The sequence below is a fragment of the Enhydra lutris genome, unplaced genomic scaffold (assembly GCF_002288905.1).
Source record: "Enhydra lutris kenyoni isolate GAN:26980312 unplaced genomic scaffold, ASM228890v2 scaffoldscaffold45, whole genome shotgun sequence".
In the NCBI taxonomy this organism is placed as follows: Eukaryota; Metazoa; Chordata; class Mammalia; order Carnivora; family Mustelidae; genus Enhydra; species Enhydra lutris.
Window position 1 is genome coordinate 7,226,693 of NW_019154129.1, and position 14,767 is coordinate 7,241,459.

The 14,767-nt window shown below is 51.4% G+C and overlaps 1 protein-coding gene across 3 annotated transcripts in view; it reads left to right on the plus strand.

The window, feature by feature from the left end:
- The window catches only part of LOC111156036 (trans-golgi network vesicle protein 23 homolog A), a 39,821-nt gene that overhangs the window by 17,165 nt on the left and 7,889 nt on the right, over nt 1-14,767 (plus strand). For all 3 annotated transcript variants that reach the window (XM_022516601.1, XM_022516600.1, XM_022516599.1), the window contains exons 3-6: nt 12,498-12,642; nt 12,994-13,083; nt 13,318-13,446; nt 14,547-14,675. In XM_022516601.1, the coding sequence (XP_022372309.1) occupies nt 12,498-12,642; nt 12,994-13,083; nt 13,318-13,446; nt 14,547-14,675 (493 nt within the window). The remainder of the gene's footprint in view (nt 1-12,497; nt 12,643-12,993; nt 13,084-13,317; nt 13,447-14,546; nt 14,676-14,767) is intronic.

Below are 14,767 nucleotides of genomic sequence, written 5' to 3' on the forward strand. Positions count from 1 at the left end.
GCCAGGGATGCATCTGGGGACTTGGCAGATTTTTCTGGATTGTTCATTTGTGGATGAGTAGGGAATGCTCCCATTGGCTCGTGTGTGTATGTGCACGTGTTTACTTTCTTTGGCACGGGGGTGTGTGTGTTGATACAAAGCTTAGCCATAAGTTCTTGTGAGTGATGCTCATGACATTTTCTTAGTAAAGACCAACTCAATGAATTTGGGTTGGAACCCAAGGGGACCGGCCCTGGGGCAAGCCCTTCTCCAGCCCTAAGGAAATCCTCTTTACAAAGGGGCTCAGCCCTGCATGTCCCACCACCATAGTCCTTCCTCACTCATTACGGGAGCGAGTCACTCTCAGGATGACTCAGAATGACCACAGATGGTGGTAACAGGTCCTTACAGTTTGCCTGCATTACCGTACAGATGTGTGTCTCCCCTGGATTTTAAAATACCCTAGAATAAGAACTGCAAAGGGAGAGTCAGGATGCTGATTCCAAGCCTCAGACACATATTTTAAATGAGTTTGAATTTAAATTGAAAAAAATTGGGAGAGGTCACATTAGAAACCTGACTTGCTCAGAGAAGCTGCACCAAAGACAAAAGGCAGATGGCCGTCACCAGGGGACTCGGGGAGGATAGAATGAGGAAAAAGTGCCCGGAGGGGATGGGGTTTTAGGAAGGAATGGTGAGGGAGTTTTAGAACAACAGTGTGAATTTCTAAGTGCCACTGAAATGTTTGCCTTAAAATAGTTACTTTTATAGAATGTGAACTTCACCTCAATACATTGGTGCCTATTTTTATTTTTTAAGACTTTATTTTTAAAATTTTAAAAAATATTTTATTTTTTTATTTGACAGAGAGAGACCCAGTGAGAGAGGGAACACAAGCAGGGGAAGTGGAAAAGAGAGAAGCAGGCCTCCTGCTGAGCAGGGAGCCCGATGTAGGGCTTGATCCCAAGACCCCGGGATCATGACCTGAGCCGAAGGCAGTTGCTTAACTGACTGAGCCACCCAGGTGCCCTTTAAAGATTTTATTTTTAAAAGAAGTTTGAGGTTCACAGCAAAACTGAGGAGAAGGTCCAGAGATGTCCCCTATGTCCTCCTGCCCCTCCCCACGGCCTGTCCCATCTCACCACCCCCCCAGATACAACTTTTATTACAGTTGACGAACATACATGAACGCGTCATGACCCAAAGTCTGCAGTTTACCTTACAGTTCACTCTGTACTGTGCGTTCTCCTGAGGGTATCATAAAGACTGGCTTCAGTCCCCTAAAAATCCTCCGTGCTCCCTCTCTTCATCCCTCCCTCCTCACAACCCCCAGCAGCCACGGATCTTTTTCTTGTCTTTCTAGTTTTGCTTTTTCCAGAATGTTGTGAAGCTGGCATCCAGCCCTTTGAGATTGGCTTCTTTCACTTAGTAAGATGCGATTAAATAATTTAAAACAAGAGACTGATAGCTGGTTTCTTTGGGAAAACCATGAGCTTTGGAGGGATGAGCTGAGTTTTGGACCTGCTCCCCTGTGGGGGAGACACTGAGGCAGGTTTTTCTGGATTGTTCATTTGGGGATGAGTAGGGAATGCTCCCATGGGCTTGTGTGTGTGTGTGTGTGTGTGTTGGGGGTTGTTGGTTGGAGGCCAACCACATGGCTATTGGTTGGAGACCTTGCCAGGTGATCCTCTCCACAGCACTGCTCCCAACATGGCAGCTGGCTTCCCTCAGGGAGAGCGAGGGAGAGAGCAAGAGAAAGTAACTAAGATGGAAAGCCAAAGTGTCTTTTAGCCCAGTCTCAAAGGTGACAGATGGTCAGGTCTTAGTGTATTCTATTAGTCATGCAGACCAGCCCTGGTTCACCGTGGTGACGATACAAGGGTGTGCACACCAGGAGGTTGAGGTCACTGGAGATCATCTCAGAGGCTGGCTACTGACAGAGCCCTGCCCAAGGAAGGGACAGATGCATGAGTGTCTACAGAGTGCCCCTGTGCTCCCGGCGCTACTGTTAGGTAGATGTGATTATTCCCGTTTTGCAGGCGAGGAAGCTGACCAAGAAGGTTAAGTCACTTGTCTAAGGTCACACAGTAAATAGCAGAACTGAAATTCACAAGGCAGTAATCTGCTTCCTTGACTACTTAAAAAAAATTATTATAGAGAGTTCCAAACACATGCCCAATAGAATAAAATAATGAACCCCGTGTACCCATCACAGCTTCATGATGGACTCATAACCGATCTTTCATTTATACTGATTATTTTGAAGCAAACCCCCAGACTTCGTGCCACTTTAAACATACACTGATATGTTATCTTGAAAAGAACTGTTGTATTTTTATTTTTTATTTCGTTTTAGAGAGGGGTGTGGAGGGGGTGAGATGGGTGGAGGGAGAGGGAGAATCCCAAGTAGGCCCCATGCCCAGTGCAGAGCCCGATGTGGGGCTCAATCTCATGACCCTGAGATCATGACCTGAGCTGAAATCATGAGTGGGACGCTTAACTGATGGAGCCCACCCAGGCGCCCCAAGAACTCAGTTTCAAAGGAAAATCCATAATAGCATTTTCTCACTTGAAAATAATGAATAATTCCCAAATACTGTGAAATATCCAGGAGGAGGGGTAGGGGGAGGGGGAGGAGGAGGAAGAGGAGGAAGAAGAAGGAGAAGAAAGAGGAGAAAGAGGGAGGGGATATGATCAGACAAATGAGGAGAACAGAGAAATACACTGGATTCTGGGTGTATTTTGGTTGGCTTGTTAGAAGAAACTGCATTCCAAAATTGTGTCCAAAGTTTCTTGATGGTCTCATACTTTTATTTATATATTATTTGTTGGAACTTGCAGTTGAGTAACATGCACATGTTAAAACTTGGTTGCTGGATTTCTTGGGTCCTTAACCTGTAAGTGCCCCAAGTCTCCGCCTGTCTTTCCTTCCACTTTGCAATCATGCTGGTTTTCTGTAGAGCTTCCTACGGGCTGGATTTTGGAGTGCCCGTCAGGATTTTCCTTCAGCCCCTACACTTCTTGCAGATCAGTAGGTGGAGCCTGGGGCTTGATGAAATTCAGGTGTGGCTGCTTGGGCGCCAGCTTCAAGGGGTGGGGGGTGTCCTTCCACCAGGGGCTCCTGATGCCTTATGGTCCTCCGTGGCCTCCATCCCTGAGCCCTTTCAGGGTTGTAGCCTGGCCGCTTTCCACTTCTGTCATTCCGTCTTCATTAGTGAGCCGAAATGATCTAGAAGCTTCCTTCTCCCCCATCAATGTTGTAGTCATTGCTACGTGTACTTTATAGAGAAAAGACATGATGCCTGTTAGATTCCTGCCCTTCACTCTTCTGTGTTCTAGCGATGAGTCCATCAACTGCTCGCATCTCCCATAGGTGAGCGCAGAGGGCTGCTTGTAAGTTTCAGATGTTACTCAGGTGGGCCCACCATTGACCCACGGGAGCCGCTCCCAGTTGGCCTCTGAGCCTTTTGCCCCGACTCTCGTGGTCTCGGAAAGCCTTCCTGCTACCTGCAGTGCTCAGATGTCCCAGCCTTATCCTGCGGATTTCTCCATCTGTGCTTGAAATGTGCCGTGTGTCATACCTCAGCTCCCAGGCCCCCTGGCTAGGACGTGTGTCAGTTGGGGCCTGGACTGCCATCTCTTAGTGGACGTATTTGGGGTTGGGGGAGTCACCGTTGTCAGCAGGTCCCTTTCTGTTGATCTGTGGCTCACAGTGGGGCAGGCCACAGGTGGGGCAGCCTGGAGGCTCAGGGCTGAGGTTAAGGACTTGGGTCTGGTGCTCAGTCTCCGGCTCAGGGCCACTGCTAACTCTTAGTGCACCTTCATGCAAACCAGACCAGACGACCCAGCTGGAGAGGGGAGGCGGGGCCTGATTCCAGCTGCCAGCACCTGCATAAATGATCCTTTGCTCCAACCTGGGGTTGTTCCCTTCACCACCATACTTCCCGCTTCCTTACCTGCAAGATGTCTATCTCCTTCTTACCTGCCTTATTCGGGTTCATTTGTCCCAAGTTAGGTGTTATGGGTTGGCTTGTCTCCTCTCCAAAAACAAAACAAAACAAAACGGTATGTGGAAGTTCTAACCTCTAGCACCTCAAAGGTGACCTTCTTTGACAACAGGGTCTTCGCAGAGCTAATTAGTAAAGCTGAACTCTGGTGGGAGCAGGGTGGGCTGCTCATGCAGTGTTGACTAGTGTTCTTCTAGAAAGCCAGCCTTGTGAAGACAGACACGTGGAGAACGCTGTGTGATGTTGGGAGCAGAGATTGGGGTGAGGAGTCACAAGCCAAGGACCACGAGGGGTACCAGCTGCCGTCAGAAGGCAGCAGAGGGGCACGGGATGGATTCTCCCCCGCGCAGCGCTCAGCAGAAACCAACCTTGTTGACACTATGATTTTGGATTTCTGGCCTGCAGGCCGAGAGAGCGAGAGAGAAATTTCCGTTTTAAGCTCCGCTGCTTGTGGTGCTCTCTTAGGGCCGCCCCAGGAAACCGGCACAGCAGGTGATTCTACTCCTTACCCCAGCAGTGGTCCGAGGACCGGTGGCACCTGGGTACTTGCTGCAGTGCTGGCTCTCTGGCCCCACCCTAGCCTTCCCGAGTCAGAATCCGGATTTAACCAGAGACCCAGGTGATTTGTGTGTGGAGGGGCCTGCTGTCTACAAAGGAAGGTGCTGGAAGGACCACTCCCCAGTGCAGATGCACCATTTCTGATCCCGGCTGGCACTTATGGAACTCTTGCTGCCCACCAGGCTCTACCCTAACCCTGGAGGTGCACTGATTAGTCTCCTGGGATTTTCCCCGAAACTCCGTGTATGCATTTGGTGCCACTGGTGGGCACACACATGACTCATGCCAACGATGACTGACTAGAACCTCCTGACAGCCGTGAGTCTCAGCCATCCTGTTTTGTAGCCGAGGACACTGGGACGCACAGAGAGGTTGAGTCACCCGCTCAGTGTCACACAGGTCTTCGGGGATGGGGCTGGGATGGGCTCGTGCCTTCCCTGCCCCGTCTTCTTTCTGCAGGAGAGCTCCCCAAGCCTCTCACGCCTCCCTTCCTTTTTTGCTTGTTTTTAACTTGAGGTAACGTACAGGTAATGTGAAATTGACGGCTTTCACCATTTAAAGTGAACAGTTCAGGGATGTGTGTGCAACCATCCCTATTGCCTGGTTCCAGAACCCTTCCCTCGCCCCATAAGGAAACCCATACCCACTAAACACTCAGCCCCGCGTCCTCTGGCCCCCGACAACCTTTCAGGTGCTGGCTGGCCCCCTCGATCTGCCTGTTCCAGGTGTTTGCTCAGAATGGGGTCCTCCAGGACGTGACCTGGCTGCTTTTACTCACAGTCCTGTTTTCCAGGCTCCTTTGTGTTGTGGCAAGGGCCAGGACTCCTTTGCACCACCCCCCCCCCTTTTTTTGTATTTTTCTTAGTATGGTTAAATAGGCATAATCTAAAATTTACCATTTTTTACCATTTTCAAGAGGACAGTTTGGCAACTTTAGGTAGGTTTGCACTCCTGTGCCAGCGTCACTACTGTCCATCTACAGAACGTTTTTTTCCCATCCATCTGAAGCCCCGACACATGAGGCAAGAGCCCGTCCCCTCGCCGAACTATTCCATGTCTGTCTTTCCTACGTGCAGCCCTGCGCTCTCTGTGCCTCTGGGTCTGACTCCCGTGTTCTGGGCTCGTCCATGTGGTGGCTTCTGCTTCATTCCTTTCTGTGGCTGAGTCGTGCCCCCTGTAGGGGTAGGTCCCATTTTGTCCATGCTTCTGGCGATGGACACGTGTGTCCACTTTGTGGCGATTGTCCATGTTGTCCTTAGGAACATGCATGGACACATTTTTGTTGGAAGAGGTTTTTAGCTTCTTCGTGTCCAGGTGTTCTGGAAACTCTGAGCCATGTAGGGGGGAGTCCTGCTGGGTGCTCCAAGGAGAGAGAGGGGGGGATCCACACCAAACACAGGGCCCAACGTGGGCTCACCGATGTGTCCCCGGGAGGTTCACTTTAATTTGCTCGCTAAGCCTGACAAGCCTCTGAAGTTGGGATGTCTCTTTAAGAAGAAATCAAGAACAGAAACAAGAGTTAAAACCTTGGTGACCAGAGGGAAGTCTGGTGTTTTTTTTTGTTTTGTTTTGTTTTTTGCTTCCTTGCTCAGACTGACTATTGGGCTGACCTTTGAATCGAAGCTGTGAGGACCTAGCCATCCGCCCATGTTGACATCCCAGCTGTCTGCAAACCTGCCTGTCCCGGGCTGAGAGACCGGGGTGCAGGGGGACATGCTGTCGTTGGAAGCGAGAAGCCCGAGTCCGAAGGACCGAGTGGTGCTCACGGTGCCTCTGGGGTATTCTAGGAGAGAAAAATCTGATTCTGCCCAGATGCTTCCCCTGCCCTGTGGCTAGCCAGGCCCATGGGGTTTCAGGTTCCTCCAGCCTCTCTCTGCATGGCTCCTGGAGCGGAGTTGGTCTGAAGATGGGGTAGAGGAGGGCCCCTTGATTGAGAGGAGCACGCGAGTCCCCTGTGGTCTTGTTAAAATGCAGATTCGGGCTTGGGAGGTCTGGGGGGATTCCCCTGATCCCGCCTTTCTAAGGAAGTCCCAGCGGTTGAGGGCAGCAGCTGAGGGATGGGCCGGTGGCGTCTTCACTGTCTCCCCCTCGTGCGTGGGGGTCCCCTTCTTCCCACGCCTTGATGGTGGCACACGGCTGTCAGCGGAAGAGCCACCTGACTAAGTGGGAGTCAGGACTGAAGAAATAAATAGCAGCACCCTATTCTTTTTTTAACAATGGGGGAAAAGCATCTGAGACAGGACGTCCAAAAAGAGCACCACTGGTCAAGGCTTTTTTGTTTTGTTTTGTTTTCACTTTCTTCCCCTCTTAAAAGTCCTGACCATGAATGAGAAACCGTAAGCGAAGTGAATGGCCACAGCAACCTGAGGCCCCCTCTGGTCTGGGGTCCGAGGTATTTCCTCTCCAGGAACCTCAGGCATCTGGGGTTGTTGTTGTTCTCCCATTTTATAGATGAGTAAAGCAAGGCTCTGAATGGACCGTGTCCCCAGCATGGGCAAGGATGGCATGTGTGTGTGGATCTAGGTGCTCTGGCTCTCACCACCCCCTCTGTCCTGGTGGGGGCTGGGTGAGCATTTATGTCCAAAGGAGCGGTGCCCTCCCCACCCACATTTATCTTTTGGTTGAGAGATTGGTTAGCCCAGAAGAAAGGACCCGCTTTCTGGAATTTTCCTCATGCATCCAACGGTAATGGTCAATTACTCAGTTGGGGATTTTTAGGTCTGGATTTTTATGTGGCCACAGATAGCCCCCTGAATATCAGCCCATGGGCTTGGTTTATTCTGAAAGGTGTCTTGTCTCCATGCAAAGTGGAGGCTGCCTCTGCTTTTTTGATTCTTCTACTTTTTAATTCAGATTTACATAAAAGTACAGGGAACAATGAGTCTCCGTCATGACCTGCACGTGGCCGGGTCCTCTTCACCCCCGCCCTTGGGTCCAGCCCTGAGCTGGTTGTGAAGCAAATCCTGGGTGTCGTCTCAGATAACTTGGGTTTTGGTTTTTGGGGTTTTTTTTGTTGTTGTTTTTTTTTTTAGGGGCAAAAGAAGTCAAGGAGGAAAGATAGTTTTTCCTTAACTTGTGTTCCAGCGAAAAGCAGAGAGCTTCCCAGAGTGTCTGAAGGATGAGGATTTATTTAGGATTTTATTTATTTGACAGAGAGCACAAAAACATATGTAGACAGGGAGACAGGCAGATGGAGAGAGAGAAACAGACTCTCCACTGAGCAGGGAGCCCAACGTGGGGCTTGATCCCGGGACCCTGGGATCATGACCTGAACCGAAGGCAGACGCTTAAACTACTGAGCCACCCAGGTGTCCCAGAAGGATGAGGTTTTAAAGGAAAAGAACTTAAAAGGGGCTGTTTGCTGAGGAATTCAAGCTGGAGACCGTCTTTAAAAACCAGAGCACGGTTTTCAAAGTAATTTAAACAGTGAAACAAAGGATGGGTTTTTAAGATACTCTTCGATTCCTGCTGAGTTTAGGATTAAACCACCCTTTTCCGGTGAGATCAGACCTGCCTTAGAAGTTTATGGGAAAGGGGATATGTATGCCTCTGGGACATGGTTCTCCCCCGATTTTACTCTCTTGATTCAATTTAGACACAGGCCCCCCAATCCCCCGCTACCGCCTGTGTCCATTTTTAAGAGTCCTTTTAGGTTTACAGAAGAACTGAGCAAAAAGTACAGAGTTCCCCTAAGTCCCTCCCCCTGAGAAGTTCCCCCTGTTAACATCTTGCATTAGTGTCTTATATTTGTTACGAGTGATGAACGAATGCAGCGTTGTTACCATGTAATCTGTCCTTTACATGAAGCTTTGTTCCTGTGCATTGTCTGGGCTCGGACAGACGTGTGATGACATCAGTCCACCATTACTACGTCAGAATGGTTTCGCTGCCCTGGAAGTTGCCTGTGCTCATCCAATTCATCCCTCCTTCCCCCACTAACCTCTGTCAACCACTGCGTTTTTTTGGTTTTTGTTTTTGTTTACTGTGTCCATTTCTCAGTCTTTTCCAGAACATTCTAGCGTTGGGATCCTACAGCATGCAGCCCTTTCCGACGGGCTTCTTTGATTTTGTAATAAGCATTTAAGGTTCCCCCTTGTCGTTTCCTGGCTGGGGAGCTCCTTCCTTTTTAGTGCTGAATAATGTGCCTCCGTGTGTGGAAGGACCACAGCTGACCCATTCATCTGTTAAGGACATCTTGGTTGCTCCCAATCAGGGGCAGTGATGCCTAGACCGGCTGTAAATATCTGTCCCTCTTGCGGGCGATGACCTGAATTTTCAACTCCCTTGGGTAAATTCTGAGTACTGCGATTGCTGGATTATACCACATAGAGAATTTTTAGGATGATTTGCAAGGATCTCTTTTTGGTCAGCGGCTTCAGTCAAAACTTGAAGGTGTGATGTATATGAAATGCACTAATCTTGATGGATGGTTTGAACTTCTGGACATGTCTATATCCAGATCCTGAGATCCGGATACGGAGTGTGTCCAACACCTGTGTTTGTGTACTGTCTCGGGCAGTGTGTCCCCCCCACCCCCTACCCCAGAGGTAACTCTACTTGGACTTCTAGCACCATCCCTTGGTTCTGCCCGTCAGCCAGCTTCCACCATGCTTTGGAAAGCGGGTTTTTTGGGGGGTGGCTGGGGAAGGGGCCGTGAGTAGCAGTATGCTTTATTTTGGCTTTATTTTGAGCAGTGCCTGGTTTCCTCATTGTTCGTGCTGGTCTGGAGTGGAGAGGTTGGCACACTTTCTGGGTAAATATTTTGAACTGCAGGCCAGCGAATGAATAAGCGTGGCTATGTTCCAATAAAACTTGACTTATAGAAACAGGAAGTGGGCCAGATTTGGCTCATGGACCAGAGTTTGAATCCAGTGTAGAGGAGGGCTTTTCCTTTGTAAAATCCGGCCCTGGGCCACGCTCCAGGTCTGACCCCACATGCCCTGGGAAGGGGAGCCTTGCGTACCTCCCAGGGCTTCCTCAGGTGGCCTTTATGTGCCTGCCAAGCTGAGAACTTTCTGAGTTTCCTCCAAGGAGGAAGACCACAGTTGTGGGGCCCAGGACTGTGAAAATGGATTAAAACAAACAGAAACCCAGCCCGACTCTCCCCACCTTGACCACCACTGAAGTCCGCTCCTTTTGCATTCATTGCCTGTCCTCCCCTCCTCCTGCTCATCTCCAGTGGCAGGCCCTTCCTGCCCGGCGAGTGGAAAGCACTGTTAAAGTTGAAGATCAAGGAAGGTTCTTCAGTGAGGTGGAAGGGAGCGGGGGAACACGAAGAAGTCAGGAGACGTGGGGGATCCCTGCAGAGGTGAAGAGAGTGAGAGAGAAAGTTGTGGCCAGGCGGGGAAATTTCGCCGTCAGGCTCCTTGGAGGTGCATCGGTTTCGAGTGACTGAGGGCTGAGGTAAGCTTGTCATGGTCCCTGAGCACGGTCTGGGTTTCAGGCACTTTCTATGTGCCACCTTCACGCAGCGAGGAAGTGGCCACTGTCGGCATTCCCACTTTACAGAAGTGGAGACTGAGGTGTTCAGGGGTTGTGTGGCTGAGGGCGGGCTGCAGAGCTGCTCTGAGGTTGGAACCAGGATTTGAACACTGGCAGTCTGACACCTCGGTCCTGGTTGCCTCTCAGGGCGGGATGGGGGGGTGGGCAGCGGGGAGTGGCTAGGTGGGTGACTGGGAGGGTGGCGTTGGAAGCCGGTGGCTTTGGGAGGTGGAGGTGACTGTTGGTGTGTGTATGTGTTCTGTGGCCGCGGAGGTGGCAGAGAGAAGTGTGGGGGATGGAGGACCCCCTGGCAGGGAAGGGTGGACAGGTGTAAGCCATGGCCTTCACAGCTCTCAAAACCAGGAACTGGTCTGAGACCATGTGAGTGTTGGCGGGGGACACAGGCTGGGCCAACTCCAGAGGCGGACTGAAGGAGGGTTTGATAGGTGGCCCAGGGGACAGCCTGCATCAAACAGGATGAGAACAGTATTTGAGGGCGCCATCGGCATCCTTGTCTACTCTAGGCTTTGAGTAATGACAGCGGCCATGGTAGTGGTACTTCCCATGACAAGTTAAGGACATCACTTAACTGGGACCCCACTAAGCAGAACCTTCCAACAATGGGAATTTCTCTGGTTTTTATTTTAGGAAACCACAGCTGAAAAAAAGTGGGTGGGCCGGGGATTTATTCGAATGCATTAACTTCCAGGTTTTACCCTGGAACAGTGGCCATGTAGGTCTCACACAAGTCAAGACTGTTCTACAACACAGACCCGATTACAAGGCTTGGCGCAACTACTGGCTGAGAAACTTGAATGCCAGCGGCTATGGGGAACATAAAATGATCTCAGACACGGCTTCTGCCCTCAAAGAATTTTCGGTTAGTGCATAGCGGATGCCTTCATCTTCCAGGCAAAGAGGCAGGATTGTGTTATGACATTTAGTTCAAAGATCCTCAGGAAGATTTAAGGTTGAAAGGGTATAAGAGAAGGGGCGCCTGGGTGGCTTAGTTGGTTGAACGTCCAACTCTTGGTTTCGGCTTAGGTCTTGATCTTGGAGTCACGGGATCGAGCCCCCGCTCTGCGCTCAGCGGGGAGTCTGCTTGAGATTCTCTTCCTCTCCACCCCCGTGCCACCCCTGCCACCCTGTGTGCTCACTCACTCTCCCTCTCTAAAAAAAAACCAACCAACCAACCAAACAAACAAAAAAACCCAAACCGAAAAACAATAAAAGGAGCAAACATTTATTTTTTAAAAAAGTATGCGAGAACCCTAAGGGTGTGATCTTCGGGAACATTCCAGATGCGGGGGGCGTACGGGTCATATCTGACTCTTCAGGGCCCGGTACGGGTCCCAGACTGGCTCACAGCCAGCCTGCCAGGAGAGCTCAGCATCTGAAAGGCACAGATGAGAAGGACTGCGGCGGACAGCTGGGGTTTGGGCCCTGCTCCTTCTTCCTTGGGAACATCGGGAGTATAGGCAGAAGTCACCATAAATCCTGCTTCGGAGTTCCCAGTTCCCTAGGAGCCCAGTTTACTTTCTCTGAAGGGCCCTTTCTTGGGAGGACAAGCAGGCGCCTCCCCCATGCAGCTCCCAGGTCTGCTGGCTCCCTCTCTGAGCACCCGACTGGCTGGGAGGCGGAGGCTCATGGGCCCTTGTGAAGCAGCCCGCGCTATCCTACTGACATTACTTGTCGTCACGTAGAAGCACACTCTTGTCACAACTCTGAGTTTCTGGCTTCTCGTGCCAACAGTGAGTCCGGCAGTTTCCCCTCCCTCCCAGCACTGGCTGGTGCTTCCGCTGTCATCCGGCCCCTGGCTCGGACGGTGGCTTTCTCGCTCTGCGTTGTTTCCACCTGTGCTCTGCCAAAGTGGATTCCAAAGGGAAAAGCGGCCCGTGTCCCCCACCACCGTTGCCTGCCGGAACCCTATGGGCAGGTGTTCTCTCTGGATACATGGGCAGCCCTTGTGCTCGAGCGAGCCTTGGGTCTCTGGTCTTCCTAGACTTTTCTTTTAAACAGCCAATGTGGGATGAGTCATGGTTTCTCTCTATCCAGGTACATGGGTTTCCTGCTGACACGAGATTCTGCACTCGTGGGCTGCACGTGGACTGCCCAGTTACTGGTGGAATAACCCAACCTTTATCTTTAGGGAACTGGTCCTTATCGCTATCAGGTGGGAAGGCAGTAACCACTGTCCTGTTTCACTTCAAAGGTGGCCGAGTTTCGAAGAGGGCCCATGATCTTTGCAATCAAATGAGGGGAAAGTACTGGATTCTTCGAGAGGGGAAAGATGCTGGTAGGATAATGACTGTCTCAGGACATCTGATGTGCTGGTGGGCTCCGAGCCGGCAGCCTGGCGGGGCGGGGCTTGAAGTGCACGGGGGACAGCGTGCAAAGTCAGAGCCCATATGGTGAGTTTGGTGCTCGCCCTCTTGGCCTCTGCAGTGAGGGGGCTTCTGGGTTCTTTCCTAGGCACCCATTGGCCACCTTTTTCCACCTATTTTTCCGAGTAAGTGCCATTGTCACCTATGTGTGCTGTGACTGGTTCAGCAGAAGCTTCGTGGGCTGCTTTGTCACCGTGCTCCTCCTCCTGTCCTTTGACTTCTGGTCTGTGAAGGTAAGGCCGCCTCGCTCGTGACGCCGTGGCTCCTGAAGCCACGAGGGCTGTAATTCTCAGCTGCCACGGTTGCAGATCGCTATCTAGGAGGGTGGCAACTCCCTACAGCTTGCATTTTCTGTAAAATTTGCGTAAATTTAAAATATGTATGCTGCATATTGTTTGTGGGGAGGGCGTGCATGTGGGGGGGGGCGGGGAAGTCACCGGTTACATTAAGCATAGTTCGGCTTACCTCTCCTCCTGCTCCCAGGGCAAGTTCGATACAATCGGTGACTTTATTTTGTGTGCCAGCGGAAAGGTGATATTCTCTCCCTGTGGCGTGCTTAGAGTCCTCCTGTCTATTTCCCCCAGAACGTAACTGGGAGACTCATGGTGGGCCTCCGCTGGTGGAACCAGATAGACGAAGATGGGAAAAGCCACTGGATTTTTGAAGCCAGAAAGGTATCATCTCACAAGTCAAATTCAACCCAGGAGAATGGCTGTGGAGGGTTTGCACGGGTCCCTGCGGGGCTGTGTGCAGATCAGAGCCCTACCCTGGGCTGAGGCCGCCGCTGCGGGAGCGCCCCTGACACCAGCGGGTGGCAGAAGCCTGTGGACGAGAAGCCAAGAGGACCGCCTGCCCCTCTGCAACTAGTTTCCCTCATTCTGAAAACGGACTCTCTCCTCCCTTCCCAGGCCTCTCCGAACCAGACCGCCGCCACCGAGGCGGAAGCTCGCATCTTCTGGCTCGGCCTCATCATCTGCCCGCTCATTTGGATTGTGTTCTTTTTTAGCACCTTATTCTCCTTGAAGCTCAAGTGGCTGGTAAGGCGACACCCCGGCTCGGACGGTGCTTTGCCGTCTGCACGGGCCAGGGCTGCGGAGGGGGCTTCTAGTACCCGCTCATTTGCAACCTCTTTGCTGAGGTCATTCACGTACCTCACGAGCCACCCCTTGGGCACATATAGCTGTGGGCTTCCAGTATATTCAGTGTGCAGTCATCACCACAGCCCATTTTAGGGTATTTCCAGCACCCCCAAAAGGAGCCCTGTACCCTCTAGCCCTCACCATCTCCAGTGCCTGGCATGCTCCTCTTTCTGTTCCAACCCTTACCAATCCAGACGTTGCCTGTAGCTGGAATTCTATACTGGAATTGTTTGTGCGCTTCTTTCACTGCACGCCGGTTTTCAAGGTTCATCTGTGTTGTAGCCTTTATCAGTACCTGTTCACGGCTATGTAATATTCCACCGTAAGGACCTGCTGCGTTGTTTCTCCACTCATCCACTGACGGACTTTCGGTTGTCTCTTTTGGACTCCTAGGAGTAACGCTGAGAGAGGAGTTGTAAGCAAAACAAAGTGCTTTCTTACCCTAGAATGTTCCTAAGTAGGAATAAGCAAGTTCGAGTTCTGAAGTTTTGTTTTACAGGTTGTGAGTATATTCAGACACAGCCTAGAGCCCCACCCAGGGCTCGAACTCATGACCCTGAGATCAAAACCTGAGCTGAGGCCAAGGGTCGGACACTCAACCCACTGTGCCACCCAGGCGCCCCTATTTCAGTTTTAGGACTCTATTTCATGGCTGTGATCGGGCTCCTTCAGGGAGAAAGCCTCCACAGACGGTCTAAGTAGCCGTGTAATCAGAAGCGGGGGCTCCAGAGTTTGGCTGCGGGCCCAGCTATGCATCAGCTCTGGGACTTCAGGCAACTTTCCTTTCTCTGGGTTTCGGTTTCCCTCCTACAAATTGGGATGATGAGGGCGCCGCCCACTCCGGTGGCGGCTGACTGAAAGATGCCCGTGAGGATTTGAGAAGGCTCACCAGAGGCTGGCTGTTACGAGGTACAGGCCAGAGCCACTGCTGCGCAGTTTGGGAGGAACATTCCTGTATGTGCTATTGGAAGAACCGCCTTTGCTGTGTCTGTCCGCAGGCCCTTGTGATAGCTGGGATTTCTCTCCAAGCCGCAAACCTGTATGGCTACATCCTTTGTAAGATGGGAGGCGAGAGTGACATCAGCAAAGTCGCAGCCAGTTTTCTGTCCCAGACGGTGTTCCAGACGGTGAGCTGCTGTAGTCTTCCTCCTGGACCCCTGCACTCCACACCCTTCGAATGCGGGTGGCCTCCGGGCAAATGCAGTTGGAACCTGTTCCC